Source organism: Pseudophryne corroboree, chromosome 8 (genome assembly GCF_028390025.1).
Source record: "Pseudophryne corroboree isolate aPseCor3 chromosome 8, aPseCor3.hap2, whole genome shotgun sequence".
Lineage (NCBI taxonomy): Eukaryota > Metazoa > Chordata > Amphibia > Anura > Myobatrachidae > Pseudophryne > Pseudophryne corroboree.
Window position 1 is genome coordinate 95,122,222 of NC_086451.1, and position 15,992 is coordinate 95,138,213.

A 15,992-nucleotide genomic window follows, 5' to 3' on the forward strand; every position below is an offset into this window, starting at 1 on the left:
GATAATGTTTTGCAGTTACATCCTTCCTGGCCTTGATCAGGGTAGGGATGACTTCATCTGGAATGCCTTTTTCCTTCAGGATCCGGCGTTCAACCGCCATGCCGTCAAACGCAGCCGCGGTAAGTCTTGGAACAGACAAGGTCCCTGCTGGAGCAGGTCCTTCCTGAGAGGTAGAGGCCACGGGTCCTCCGTGAGCATCTCTTGCAGTTCCGGGTACCAAGTTCTTCTTGGCCAATCCGGAGCCACGAGTATCGTTCTTACTCCTCTCCTTCTTATGATTCTCAGTACTTTTGGTATGAGAGGAAGAGGAGGGAACACATATACCGACTGGAACACCCACGGAGTTACCAGAGCGTCCACCGCTATTGCCTGAGGGTCCCTTGACCTGGCGCAATATCTGTCCAGTTTCTTGTTGAGACGGGACGCCATCATGTCCACCTTTGGTTTTTCCCAACGGTTTAAAATCACTTGGAAGACTTCTGGATGAAGTCCCCACTCCCCCGGGTGGAGGTAGTGTCTGCTGAGGAAGTCTGCTTCCCAGTTGTCCACCCCCGGAATGAACACTGCTGACAGTGCTATCACATGATTTTCCGCCCAGCGGAGAATCCTTGCAGCTTCTGCCATTGCCCTCCTGCTTCTTGTGCCGCCCTGTCTGTTTACGTGGGCGACAGCCGTGATGTTGTCCGACTGGATCAATACCGGTTGACCCTGAAGCAGAGGCCTTGCTTGACTTAGGGCATTGTAAATGGCCCTTAGCTCTAGGATATTTATGTGAAGAGACGTTTCCATGCTTGACCACAAGCCCTGGAAATTTCTTCCCTGTGTGACTGCTCCCCAGCCTCTCAGGCTGGCATCCGTGGTTACCAGCATCCAATCCTGAATGCCGAATCTGCGGCCCTCGAGAAGATGAGCCTTCTGTAACCACCACAGGAGAGATACCCTTGTCCTTGGAGATAGGGTTATCCGCTGATGCATCTGAAGATGCGATCTGGACCATTTGTCCAGCAGATCCCACTGAAAAGTTCTTGCATGGAATCTTCCGAATGGAATCGCTTCGTAAGAAGACACCATTTTTCCCAGGACTCTCGTGCACTGATGCACTGACACTTGTCCTGGTTTTAGGAGGTTCCTGACTAACTCGGATAACTCCCTGGCCTTCTCCTCCGGGAGAAACACCTTTTTCTGGACTGTGTCCAGAATCATCCCTAGGAACAGTAGACGTGTTGTTGGAATCAGCTGTGATTTTGGGATATTTAGAATCCACCCGTGCTGACGTAGCACTACCTGAGATAGTGCTACTCCGACCTCTAACTGTTCCCTGGACCTTGCCCTTATCAGGAGATCGTCCAAGTAAGGGATAATTAATACGCCTTTTCTTCGAAGAAGAATCATCATTTCGGCCATTACCTTGGTAAAGACCCGTGGTGCCGTGGACAATCCAAACGGCAGCGTCTGAAACTGATAATGACAGTTTTGTATCACAAACCTGAGGTACCCTTGGTGAGAAGGGTAAATTGGGACATGGAGATAAGCATCCTTGATGTCTAGAGATACCATATAGTCCCCTTCTTCCAGGTTCGCTATCACTGCTCTGAGTGACTCCATCTTGAATTTGAACCTTTTTATGTAAGTGTTCAAAGATTTTAGATTTAAAATTGGTCTCACCGAGCCGTCCGGCTTCGGTACCACAAACAGCGTGGAATAATACCCCTGTCCCTGTTGTAGGAGGGGTACCTTGATTATCACCTGCTGGGAATACAGCTTGTGAATAGCTTCCAATACTGCCTCCCTGTCGGAGGGAGACGTTGGTAGAGCAGACTTCAGGAACCGGCGAGGGGGAGACGTCTCGAATTCCAATTTGTACCCCTGTGATACTACCTGCAGGATCCAGGGGTCCACTTGCGAGTGAGCCCACTGCGCGCTGAAATTCTTGAGACGGCCCCCCACCGTGCCCGAGTCTGCTTGCAGAGCCCCAGCGTCATGCTGAGGACTTGGCAGAAGCGGGGGAGGGCTTCTGCTCTTGGGAAGAGGCTGCATGGTGCAGTCTTTTTCCCCTTCCTCTGCCCCGAGGCAGGAATGAGCGGCCTTTTTCCCTCTTGCCCTTATAGGGACGAAAGGACTGGGTTTGAAAAGGCGGTGTCTTTTTCTGCTGAGAGGTGACCTGGGATAAAAAGGTGGATTTTCCAGCCGTTGCCGTGGCCACCAGGTCCGATAGACCGACCCCAAATAACTCCTCCCCTTTATACGGCAATACTTCCATATGCCGTTTGGAATCCGCATCACCTGACCACTGTCGCGTCCATAACGTTCTTCTGGCAGAAATGGACATCGCACTTACTCTAGATGCCAGGGTGCAAATATCCCTCTGTGCATCTCGCATATATAGTAATGCATCCTTTAAATGCTCTATAGTTAATAATATACTGTCCCTATCCAGGGTATCAATATTTTCAGTCAGGGAATCCGACCAAGCCACTCCAGCGCTGCACATCCAGGCTGAGGCGATCGCTGGTCGCAGTATAACACCGGTATGTGTGTATATACCTTTTAAGATATTTTCCAGCCTTCTATCAGCTGGTTCCTTGAGAGCGGCCGTATCAGGAGACGGTAACGCCACTTGTTTTGATAAGCGTGTGAGCGCCTTATCTACCCTAGGGGGTGTTTCCCAACGTGCCCTAACCTCTGGCGGGAAAGGGTATAGTGCCAATAATTTATTAGAAATCAGCAGTTTTTTATCGGGGGAAACCCACGCTTTATCACACACCTCATTTAATTCATCTGACTCAGGAAAAACCACTGGTAGTTTTTTCACACCCCACATAATACCCTTTTTTGTGGTACTTGTAGTGTCAGAAATGTTCAATGCCTCTTTCATTGCCGTGATCATGTAACGTGTGGCCCTACTGGACATTACGTTTGTCTCGTCACCGTCGACACTGGATTCAGTATCCGTGTCAGGGTCTGTGTCGACCATCTGAGGTAACGGGCGTTTTAGCGCCCCTGACGGTGTCTGAGACGCCTGAACAGGCACTAATTGATTTGTCGGCTGTCTCATGTCGTCAACAGTTTTTTGCAAAGTGCTGACATTGTCACGTAATTCTTTAATTACTACCATCCAGTCAGGTGTCGACTCCCTAGGGGGTGACATCACTAACACAGGCAATTGCTCTGCTTCCACATCATTTTTCTCCTCATACATGTCGACACAATCGTACCGACACCCAGCACACACACAGGGAATGCTCTGATAGAGGACAGGACCCCACTAGCCCTTTGGGGAGACAGAGGGAGAGTTTGCCAGCACACACCAGAGCGCTATATATATACAGGGATAACCTTATATAAGTGTTACTCCCTGTTATAGCTGCTGTATTTATATATTAGCTGCCAATAGTGCCCCCCTCTCTGTTTTACCCTGTTTCTGTAGTGCAGGACTGCAGGGGAGAGTCAGGGAGCCGTCCTTCCAGCGGAGCTGTGAAAGAAAATGGCGCTTGTGTGCTGAGGAGAAAGGCTCCGCCCCCTTCACGGCGGCCTTTTCTCCCGCTTTTTTCAGGAAACTGGCAGGGGATAAATGCATCCATATAGCCCAGGAGCTATATGTGATGCATTTTTTTAGCCATATAAGGTTTTTATATTGATTTTATTGCGTCTCAGGGCGCTCCCCCCCAGCGCCCTGCACCCTCAGTGACCGGAGTATGAAGTGTGCTGAGAGCAATGGCGCACAGCTGCAGTGCTGTGCGCTACCTTATTTGAAGACAGGAACGTCTTCTGCCGCCGCTTTCTCCGGACCTCTTCGCTCTTCTGGCTCTGTAAGGGGGCCGGCGGCGCGGCTCCGGGACCCATCCAGGCTGAACCTGTGATCGTCCCTCTGGAGCTAATGTCCAGTAGCCAAGAAGCCCAATCCACTCTGCAGTCAGGTGAGTTCGCTTCTTCTCCCCTTAGTCCCACGATGCAGTGAGCCTGTTGCCAGCAGGACTCACTGAAAATAAAAAACCTATTTAAACTTTTACTTCTAAGCAGCTCAGGAGAGCCACCTAGCTTGCACCCTTCTCGTTCGGGCACAAAAATCTAACTGAGGCTTGGAGGAGGGTCATAGGGGGAGGAGCCAGTGCACACCAGCTAGTCTAAAGCTTTTACTTTTTGTGCCCAGTCTCCTGCGGAGCCGCTATTCCCCATGGTCCTTACGGAGTTCCCAGCATTCACTAGGACGTCAGAGAAAAACACATTTACACACACACACACACACACACACACACACACACACACACACACACAATTGTAAAGATATTTTTCACAAGGTATGTTTGATAAAAGTGAAGAAAAAAGTCAAGGCACCCCAATGGTCCTGGTTTTAAATGTATCCATGCCTGGCCACAAGTGACTTAATTAGCACCTTAGTCAATTTGATTTAACCATCTGTGCTGAGCCATGGATATAGCTAAAACCTGGACTGGTGGGGTGCCTTGAGGACCACGTTTGGGAACCTCTGACCCATTCTCTTTTCAAACTCCATGGCAACAGTAACGTATGGGTTAACACGCGAGTAGAGAGGGGAAAGAGAATCACCTTCGGAAGGACTCTTCATCCCTTGGGTTGTTTTCCTATCTCTTTGCTGAGTACGGCAGTGTTTGTAAGGGAGTACAGCGTGTTTATTATTTTGTTAGTGTCTTACCTGTTCCCAGTGAGCCTAGATTGCCCCGGTGACCCACCTCCAAGAGAAGGGACAAGGTTGGTTCACTGGGGACAGAAGTTGCTACCGCCCAGTAACAAACAAGGACTGTCCCTCCTCTTCCATGCAGGTAAGTGCACCAGCACCCACTGGACACCATGTCTGGTCCACACATTTGGACCTGCAGTTTTCAAGGTGGATTTTGCCAATATGGAGCCTGATGACAAATACAAAAATCCAAAAAGCACCCCCTGCTATTTAGGCCTTTTTCTATGTGGGTTGGTATATTAGGTCAACGTTCAACGTATCAACATGAGAATGGGAATGAAAAAGCTTCTAAAAATGCAGTCTGGTGAATAAAAGTGATGTAACTGCAGCCAGTCTATCTGCTAGTACCACAACTACCACAGAAGACTGAAGCCTGTTTAAGAATTCAATGGACAGGAAAATGGTAAAGCTGCTTTAGGAAACTTCACATTCCCTAATGAACAATATTTAAGTCAAGGTGTAGGTATGGCTTCCCTCCCCCAAGTTGCTTAGAATATGAAAGAGGCCCTTTATAAGAGTGTAAAAGAATAAATGTACTTACATTTACTTAAAAGCACTGATGTGATGCAAAAAGGGATCATATGGAAACTAAACTGGGGTCAAAAGACTCAATTACTTTTTTCTAGACCGACCTCCATGTAGGTATATTTACTAAAAATCGTGTTTGTGTCGATTTGATGGGAGTTTAATCTCGATTTTTATCGGTCGTATTTTACTGCAACTTTTTGAATTTGTGTACACAAATTTACTAAGCTGCCGAGTTTTCTATGTTCGTATTTTCCGATGTCGATGTGAATCGTATTGTTGGGCAGTGTTTTACGGAAGTGATTAGTAAAACACTGCTGGACACAACACATTGAATCCCGGCCAGATCAGTGAGACCCCCGTGCAGGGCTTTATTGTGTACTTGATGAGGTGTTTAAACAGTTAAATATGTAAAAAAAAAAAATTGTGTGGGGTCCCCCCTCCTAAGCATAACCAGCCTCAGGCTCTCTGAGCCGGTCCTGGTTGTAAAAATATTGGGGGGAAATTGCGTAGGGTCCCCCATATTTAAACAACCAGTACCGGGCTCTGCTTCCAGTCCTGGTTCAAAAATATGGGGGACAAAAGATGGAGGTGTCCCCCGTATTTTTCAAACCAGCACTGGGCTCCACTAGCCAGAGAGATAATGCCACAGCCGGGGGACACTTTTATATAGGTCCCTGCCGCCGTGGCATTACCCCCCTAACTAGTCACCCCTGGCCGGGGTACCCTGGAGGAGTGGGGACCCCTTAAATCAAAAACCCCCAAAAAACAGGACACACACACCGTGAAAGTAGAATTTTAATTACACACACTTACACACTCACATACTTACCTACATCCAACGTTGTGATTCACGTCCACTTGTCCAGTAGCATCCACAGGTTACCTGGAAAAATAAAATTATACTTACAACCAATCCAGTGTAGATCTGTCCTCTTCTTTCTCGACGTAATCTAGGAACTTGTTTAAAATAATAAACCGAAAAACCCGATCCACGCTACTAAAGGGGTTCCATGTTTACACATGGAACCCTTTTCCCCGACTGCCGGGACCCCCCGTGACTTCTGTCAGTGAAGGTCCCGCCAGCCAATCAGGGAGCGCCACGTCATGGCGCTCTCCTGATTGACAGGCAAGGAGCACACAGCCAATCAGGCTCAGTGCAGCGACTAGAATGGAGGATCGCGGTCCTCCATTATAGCCTATGCTGGGAACTTTGTGGTCTGCGGTTAACCGCAAAGTTAATTGGGGTCACTAAAAGTGTCCCCTGGCTGTGGCATTATCTCTCTGCCTAGTGGAGCCCGGTGCTGGTTTGAAAAATACGGGGGACCCCTATGTCTTTTGTCCCCCGTATTTTTTCAACCAGGACCGGATGCAGAGCCCGGTGCTGGTTGTTTAAATATGGGGGGACCCTACGCAATTTTTCCCCTGTATTTTTACAACCAGGACCGGCTCAAAGAGCCCAAGGCTGGTTATACATAGGAGGGGGGACCCCATGCAATTTTTTTTTCTATTTTTAACACTTTCACACCGCCTTCCCACAGATAAGCATGCCTCTCACTGATCAGTGCATGCCTATCAGAATACGCATCCAAAAAGCAGGTCTATTTGAAAACTGCTTTTTTTTTTACGAATTCCAACATTTACCGGCAGTGTTTGGCTATTGCCGGCAGTGATTGTGAGTTTGAATTCTTCGTAAATTTACCGAGTTCTATAATATAACAGGCGTGTTTGACCGATGGTGTATTCATTCGTATTGTGAACTCTGCCGTTAAAACAAATACGAATGCCCTCATCCCTGCCGAGATTTGTGTTTAGTAAATTCCTGAGATGACTCTTTGAAAAAAAAAAAAACAAACTCTGCTAAAATCGGGATCTTAGTAAATATACCCCATGGATTCCAGTGGGTGGCAGGATTTCAAAATATGCGTAGGTGTGGATACATGCTACTCAAAATCACTGAGCTCATGTGATCAACAAAGGATACAAGATAGAGTACCACTTTGTACCCAGAGGGAATATCGTTATGAAGGCCCATCTCACAGATGGAGTTGGAGGCATTACAGAGAACCTTACAGACTTTGCTGCTGGAAGAACCAATTCATTCTGTACCTTTGACAGAGAGAGGTACTGACTATGTCAGGTTTTTCCTGGTAGAAAAAAAAAGCGTCAGTGGGATTTTAAATAGTTCCTGATCTGAGAGAGCGCAGTCAATTCATCTGCACAAGACATTTTTGTATGGAGTCAGTATAGTTCACTATCTAGGTGGTAGATAGAGAAGACTTCCTTACTTTGTATATCTACATGATTATTACCCCGCATTTCTGTTCCAGTTCAGTATCAATTCCTCAGGTTTTTCATGTTTGGTCACCACTTGCAGCTAATATATCTCACATTGGAACGATTGACTTTTCAAAGGACCTGTAGCAAGGTGCTGGCAGGTTCTATGGCCAGTCTCAGGAAATAGAAGATATCGGTGCATTGCCTTATCTCCTACTCCAAAGAATGTTCTCATCTAATAGGCATTCTCCCGTGGGAAAAGTGACATATGCAAGATCTTCAGCTAGAGCTACTCATTCAGTGACTTAATGTCCAACTTCTTAAGTCATCATATAATGGAAATGCCTTAGATGCTGACAGAATCCAAGACTAAAGAATTATGCATCATCACTCTCAGCACTAAAACCGGATGTTATCACAACAGACTCCAGCTGCAAATGTTAGGGCTCTCACCTGCTAACAGGATTGGTACAAGGAGTGTGGCTCCAGACTAGAAGATGCCAGACCATGAGAATTCTAGAGATGAGGGCAGTATAGAATGCAGTTCAACATTTTCAACCACTTAACATAAAAACTCATCATCATCTTTCCTGGCAGTCGCATAATGTTTGACTACTGAAATCAGCAAGGTGCCACAAGAAGCAGGGCCATGATGGCAGAGTACCAACAGTCATGTCATGATAATTCTTCTCTGCATGGCACATGGCAGGAAAAGACAAAGGACAATAGATTATCTCATTTGCTATGAAGACTATGCAGGAGAAAGACTTAAACATAGAAATGTATTACTTATTAATACAGAAGTTTGGACTTCCCCGAATAAATCTGATGACATTTTTGACCGCCAAAGTAACTCTGTTCTATTTCCATCACAGGGACAGCAGAACAAAGGGAACAGATGTTCTGTCAATGCAACAGAACTTTCAGATGTGGTATGCCTGTGGTTGGCAGTGGCTTCGGGAATACTTCTGGACATAGCCTCTGCCATGTGAACTCACTACTGGACTTATGTCTGTATTACAGGGATAGCAATAGGTTGCACTATATACAGTACCTTCCTGTAAAGCGTCTAGAAAATTCTTGCTCCCTTTAAATTAACAATTATCATTTGTATAGGCAACTCCCACCCCACCAAGTCCTCATTCTGACTGCAGCCTGGAGGAGTCACATGACCAGAGCCGTTGTCATCTTATAAATGAGTGGAGGGTGGGAGGTAACATGAGTTATTACTTCACTGTTGAAAAGAAAAAATTAAAAATTATAGGAGAGAGAGAGAAAAAAAAACAGCCTTCGTACAATTATTTCTTACAAATAATTACACATTTCAGTAGATTAGTTTAAAATGGAACCGAACACGGAAATATCGAAAGAAAAATACAATGATCTCTCATTGCGCACAAAATGAGCAGCTATTATTTCAAAAACAGAGTGTTATCAGGCCCTTACATCAACATAATACATACAGCAAAAGCCACTGTAGTAATGAAGGCAAACACTACTCCTTATAGAATAATTAATATACTGTATTTTCATGATACTTTTCTTTTGGAATAGAAGGGGTTACACTGATTGAGAGACTGATTGTCAAAAAGAAACCTTCGGGAGCTAAACTGGAAGAGGGCAACTGGATCCCAGCACAACATATAAAGACGTTGAGTACTTGCTAATTAGCTCTTAAAAAGACGCATATTAGATATGCGTGGCTAGCAGCAATTATAATCAAGATGAATCTCTTGCCATTTGGGAACAGAAGGAGTGATAAAAAGGAAGAGACAAAAAGGGGTATAGAAGTAAAAAGGAAGAATATACAATACAGAGAGAGAGAGAGTGTGAGTGTGTGTGTGTGTGTGTGTGTGTCCATGCCTTAAGACAATGCAGGTCAATATGGGTTCCTTGAGAAAATGAGCAGAGTAGAGGCCTATAGTTACTGTGGGACAGAAGAGTATGTAGACAAGCCACTTGAAAAGAAAAAATCTTTGTTAATATCTTGTGTCTCTTATGTATTTGCATACATATAAGAGTACAGATCTAAAGCTGCTATCTACCTATATCTTAAATTACTAAACCTACCTAGGTTCCATTTAAAAACCAGGCGGTCAGTGTTTAGTGTACAATATAGCGCTCATGGCTTTTCTTACCTCTTTCTCTATTTCTGCAAGGGACTTGATGGTTATTCCCAATAGGTCAATTTGCTGCATCTAAAACAAAGAAACAATTTTTTTCCAATAGACCAGAAGTTAGAGGCTCGTAAGTAAAACAAAAAATATTGAAAACTTGAGATCAGAGCCTTTAAAGATGCAGTTTTATCATTAACCGACACATCGTACTCAGATCATTCACATGCCATAAGAAAGTGGTGAGTTGCAATTCAGTTATCTGACCACATGAGGGCAGGGAAACCAAAGGAATTGAGATTAAATCAGCAACCAAGAATTTGTTTAACTCATCGCCAAACAGTACCCTATGTATATTATACAGTACATTACTAGCTGATCTTCCCATTTTTCGCACAGGAGTTTCTGATATTCACGGTTTTAAATATAAATGACTGATAAAAATTTGGTAAATCTATAGAGATGTAAATTTGAGACGTTTTCATGTAAGTAAAATAAGATTTGACTTACCGGTAAATCTATTTCTCGTAGTCCGTAGTGGATGCTGGGGACTCCGTAAGGACCATGGGGAATAGACGGGCTCCGCAGGAGACATGGGCACTTTAAGAAAGAATTAAGATTCTGGTGTGCTCTGGCTCCTCCCTCTATGTCCCTCCTCCAGACCTCAGTTAGAGAAACTGTGCCCGGAAGAGCTGACAGTACAAGGAAAGGATTTTGGAAATCCAGGGCAAGACTCATACCAGCCACACCAATCACACCGTATAACTTGTGATAAACCCTGATGCAACAATAACATAGCCCTTATTGCAGCAATAACTATATACAAGTATTGCAGAAAAAGTCCGCACTTGGGACGGGAGCCCAGCATCCACTACGGACTACGAGAAATAGATTTACCGGTAAGTAAAATCTTATTTTCTCTAACGCCCTAGTGCAGAGGCGGCCAGACTTTTGGAGTCGGCGATCTACTTTGAAAGCTAAAAGGATTTTGTGATCTACGTAGGAGGAATAATAGCGCGCGCCTCAGGCGCGCGTGCAAAAAAAGGGGCGTGGTATAACAAAAAAGTGGGCGTGGTATAACAAAAAAAGGGACATAGCCTTGCTGCACAGAGTGTAATGACTGCCTCATACGAAATAACACATTGGCCCCCACAGGTGAAAACCTCAAACACATATGCCCCCACAGTGCCAGATACACATGCCCCCACAGTGCCATGTGCCCACAGTGCCAGATATGCCCCCACAGTGCCAGATACAGATACGCCCCCACAGTGCCATGTGCCCACAGTGCCAGATATGCCCCCACAGTGCCAGATTACAGATATGCCCCCCACAGTGCCATGTGCCCACAGGGCCAGATATGCCCCCACAGTGCCATGTGCCCACAGTGCCAGATATGCCCCCACAGTGCCAGATACAGATATGCCCCCACAGTGCCATGTGCCCACAGTGCCAGATATGCCCCCACAGTGCCAGATACAGATATGCCCACACAGTGCCAGATATGCCCCCACAGTGCCATGTGCCCACAGTGCCAGATATGCCCTCACAGTGCCATGTGCCCACAGTGCCAGATACAGATATGCCCCCACAGTGCCATGTGCCCACAGTGCCAGATTACAGATATGCCCCCACAGTGCCAGATATGCCCCCACAGTGCCAGATATGCCCCCACAGTGCTATGTGCCCGCAGAGCCAGATATGCCCCCAGTGCCACATATGACCCCACAGTGCCAGATATGCCCCCACTGAGCCATGTGCCCACAATGCCAGATATGCCCCCATAGTAGAGCTCACCGGAGTGGAGAGCGCAGCGCGCGCTTCTCCTGTCTGCCGCCCTGCTTCTCAGTCTAATCTCCGGCGGTGACGGCAGCGTGTATGGCTCAAATCAGGCGCCGGTCCGCGAGCTCTCATTGGCTAACGAACCGGCACCTGATTTGAGCTATACACTCGGCCGTCACTGACGCAGACCAGACTGAGGAGGCAGAGCGGCAGGCAGGAGAGGCGCGGCTTCGGGTGGCGGATCGCGATCGACTGGTCGCATGTCCGCGATCGACCAGTCGATAGCGATCGACTGTTTGGCCACCCCTGTCCTAGTGGATGCTGGGGACTCCGTAAGGACCATGGGGATTATACCAAAGCTCCCAAACGGGCGGGAGAGTGCGGATGACTCTGCAGCACCGATTGAGCAAACAATAGGTCCTCCTCAGCCAGGGTATCAAACTTGTAGAACTTTGCAAAAGTGTTTGAACCTGACAAAGTAGCAGCTCGGCATAGTTGTAATGCCGAGACCCCTCGGGCAGCCGCCCAAGAAGAGCCCACCTTCCTCGTGGAATGGGCTTTAACTGATTTTGGCAGCGGCAATCCAGCCGCAGAATGAGCCTGCTGAATCGTGTTACAGATCCAGCGAGCGATAGTTTGCTTTGAAGCAGGAGCACCCAGCTTGTTGGATGCATACAGGATAAACGGTGACTCCGTTTTCCTGACTCTAGCCGTTCTGGCTACATAAACCTTCAAAGCCCTGACCACATCCAGTAACTCGGAATCCTCCAAGTCACGAGTAGCCACAGGCACCACAATAGGTTGGTTCATATGAAAAGATGACACCACTTTTGACAGAAATTGTGGACGGGTCCGCAATTCTGCTCTATCCATATGGAAAACCAGATAGGGGCTTTTATGTGACAAAGCCGCTAATTCTGACACACGCCTAGCCGAAGCCAAGGCTAATAGCATGACCACTTTCCACGTGAGAAATTTTAACTCCACCATTTTAAGTGGTTCAAACCAGTGTGATTTCAGGAAACTTAACACCACGTTAAGATCCCAAGGTGCCACTGGAGGCACAAAAGGAGGCTGAATATGCAGCACTCCCTTACAAACGTCTGAACTTCTGGTAGAGAAGCCAACTCTATTCGAAAGAAAATGGATAGGGCCGAAATCTGGACCTTAATGGAACCCAATTTTAGGCCCAAATTCACTCCTGACTGTAGGAAGTGAAGGAAACGGCCCAGCTGGAATTCCTCTGTAGGAGCATTCCTGGCCTCACACCAAGAAACATATTTTCGCCATATACGGCGATAACGTTTAGCTGTCACGTCCTTCCTAGCCTTTATCCGCGTAGGAATGACCTCGTCCGGAATGCCCTTTTCTGCTAGGATCCGGCGTTCAACCGCCATGCCGTCAAACGCAGCCGCGGTAAGTCTTGGAACAGACAGGGCCCCTGTTGCAACAGGTCCTGTCTTAGAGGAAGAGGTCACGGGTCCTCTGTGAGCATTTCTTGCAGATCTGGATACCAGGTCCTTCATGGCCAATCTGGAACAATGAAGATTGTTCTCACTCCTCTTTTTCTTATTATCCTCAGCACCTTGGGTATGAGAGGAAGAGGAGGAAATAAATAGACCGACTGGAACACCCACGGTGTCACCAGTGCGTCCACAGCTATCGCCTGAGGGTCTCATGACCTGGCGCAATACCTCTGTAGCTTTTTGTTGAGGCGGGATGCCATCATATCCACCTGTGGCAGTTCCCACCGACTTGCAATCTGCGTGAAGACTTCTTGATGAAGTCCCCACTCTCCCGGGTGGTGGTCTTGCCTGCTGAGGAAGTCTGCTTCCCAGTTGTCCACTCCCGGGATGAACACTGCTGACAGTGCGCTTACATGATTCTCCGCCCAGCGAAGAATTCTGGTGGCTTCTGACTAAATCAGAACCGGTTGGTCGCGAAGCAGGGTCTCCGCTTGACGTAGGGCGTTGTATACGGCCCTTAGTTCCAGGATGTTGATGTGAAGGCAAGCCTCCTGACTTACCCACAGAGCTTGGAACTTTTTTCCCTGTGTGACTGCTCCCCACCTTCGGAGGCTTGCATCCGTGGTCACCAGGATCCAGTCCTGAATGCCGAATTTGCGGCCCTCGAGAAGATGAGCACTCTGCAGCCATCACAGGAGAGACACCCTAGCCCTGGGGGATAGAGTGATTAACCGATGCATCTGAAGATGTGATCCGGACCACTTGTCCAGTAAGTCCCATTGAAAGGTCCTCGCATGGAAACTGCCGAAGGGAATGGCCTCATATGATGCCACCATCCTTCCCAGGACTCGAGTGCAGTGATGCACTGACACCTGTTTTGGTTTTAATAGGTTCCTGACCAGTGTCATGAGAGATAAACCCTTTTGTCTAGAATCATGCCTAGGAAAGGCAGATGAGCCGTAGGAACCAACTGCGACTTTGGAATATTTAGAATCCAGCCATGTTGCCGTTACACTTCCAGAGAAAGTGATACGCTGTTCAGCAACTGCTCTCTTGATCTCGCTTTTATGAGGAGATCGTCCCAGTACGGGATAAGTGTGACACCTTGCTTCCGCAGGAGCACCATCATTTCCGCCATTACCTTGGTGAAGATTCTCGGGGCCGTGGAGAGACCAAACGGCAACGTCTGAAATTGGTAATGACAATCCTGTACCGCAAATCTGAGGTACGCCTGATGAGGTGGATAAACGGGGACATGAAGGTATGCATCCTTTATGTCCAGAGACACTATAAAATCTCCCCCTTTCAGGCTTGCTATGACCGCTCTTAGCGATTCCATCTTGAACTTGAACCCTTTCAGGTATATGTTCAGGGATTTTAAATTCAATATGGGTCTGACCGAACCGTCCAGTTTCGGGACTACAACATGGTCGAATAATAACCCCCTCCTTGTTGAAGGAGGGGAACCTTGACCACCACCTGTTGAAGATACAATTTGTGAATTGCAGTTAACACTATTTCCCTCTCGTGGGGGAAAGCCGGCAAGGCCGTCGGTGAGGGGGCATCGCCTCAAAGTCCAGCTTGTATCCCTGAGACACAATATTGCCCAGGTATCCAACAGGGAGTGAACCCACTTGTGGCTGAAATTACGAAGACGTGCCCCCACCGGGCCTAGCTCCGCCTGTGGAGCCCCAGCGACATGCGGTGGATTTTGTAGAGGCCGGGGAGGACTTCTGTTCCTGGGAACTAGCTGTGTTGTGCAGCTTCTTTCCTCTGCCCCTGCCTCTGGCAAGAAAGGACGTACCTTGGACTTTCTTGTTTCTTTGTGATCGAAAGGCTGCATTTGATAATGTCGTGCTTTCCTAGGCTGTGCAGGAATATAAGGCAAAATATCAGAATTACCAGCCATAGCTGTGGAGATCAGGTCCGAGATCCCTTCTCCACACAATCCTCAGCCTTCCATATGCCTCTTAAGTCGGCATCACCTGTCCATTGCATATCTACAGGACACGTCAAGCAGAAATCGACATAGCGTTGACTCTAGAACCCAGTAGACTAATGCCTTTTTGGGCATGTTTTATATATATATCTTAAGACAGCATCTTTAATATATATATCTATATATATACACATATATATATATATATATATATATATATATATATACACATACATACATACATACTAGGGTCTCAATCTCTGCTGATAAGGTACCTGTCCACGCTGCTACAGCGCTATAAACCCATGCCGACACAATCGCCGGTCTGAGTAATGTACCAGAATGTACACGCTATCTGCAGGATCCCTGAGGATAGCTGTTAAGTCAGGGCTACCTTTTGGGCAAACGTGACACTCTAGGGCAGGCCTGGCCAACCTGTGGCTCTCCAGATGTTTCGATACTACACATCCCAGCATGCCCTGCCACAGTTTTAGCATTCCCTAATAGCAAAACTGTGGCAAGGCATGATGGGACTTGTAGTTTTACAACAGCTGGAGAGCCACAGGTTGGCCAGGCCTGCTCTAGGGGAAGATTCCCATCGTATCCTGGCCCTAGTAGGGGAAGGATACTCCCTGAGAATTCTTTGTGGGAAACTGCAGTCTCTTGTCTGGAGATTCCCGCTCTTTTTCATCATGAGAGGAGGGAAATTTACCTCAGCATTCTTCCCCTTAAACATGTGTACCCTTGTGTCAGGGACAGATGAGTCATCAGTGATATGCAAATCATCTTTTATTACAATAATCATATATTGAATACTTTCCTGCCATTTTGGCTGTAACTTTGCATTATCGTAGTCGACACTGGAATCAGACTCCGTATCAATATCAGTGTCTATTATTTTGGATAGTGAGCATTGAGAGACTCTGAAGGTCTCTGCGACATAGAGACAGACATGGGTAGATTCCCTGTCTGTTCTCTAATCTTTTGTGCAATAATTCACCTTAGTACTTAATTACACATATCCAAACAGGTGTCGGCGTTGTCGACGGAGACACCCTTCACACACATATTTGCTCCATCTCCTCCTTAGGGGAGCCTTTTACCTCAGACATGTCGACACACTCGTACGGATACACCACACACTCAGGGAATGCTCATCTGAAGACAATTCC

General features: G+C 47.0%; 1 protein-coding gene across 7 annotated transcripts in view; it reads right to left on the bottom strand.

The window, feature by feature from the left end:
- Nucleotides 1–15,992, bottom strand: part of MVB12B (multivesicular body subunit 12B) — a 431,719-nt gene that overhangs the window by 27,383 nt on the left and 388,344 nt on the right. For 6 of the 7 annotated variants that reach the window (XM_063936806.1, XM_063936809.1, XM_063936804.1 and 3 more), the window contains one exon: nt 9,658–9,717. The exons of the other annotated variant lie outside the window; for it this stretch is intronic. In XM_063936806.1, coding sequence (XP_063792876.1) covers nt 9,658–9,717 — 60 coding nt within the window. The remainder of the gene's footprint in view (nt 1–9,657; nt 9,718–15,992) is intronic. 7 annotated transcript variants of the gene reach the window in all.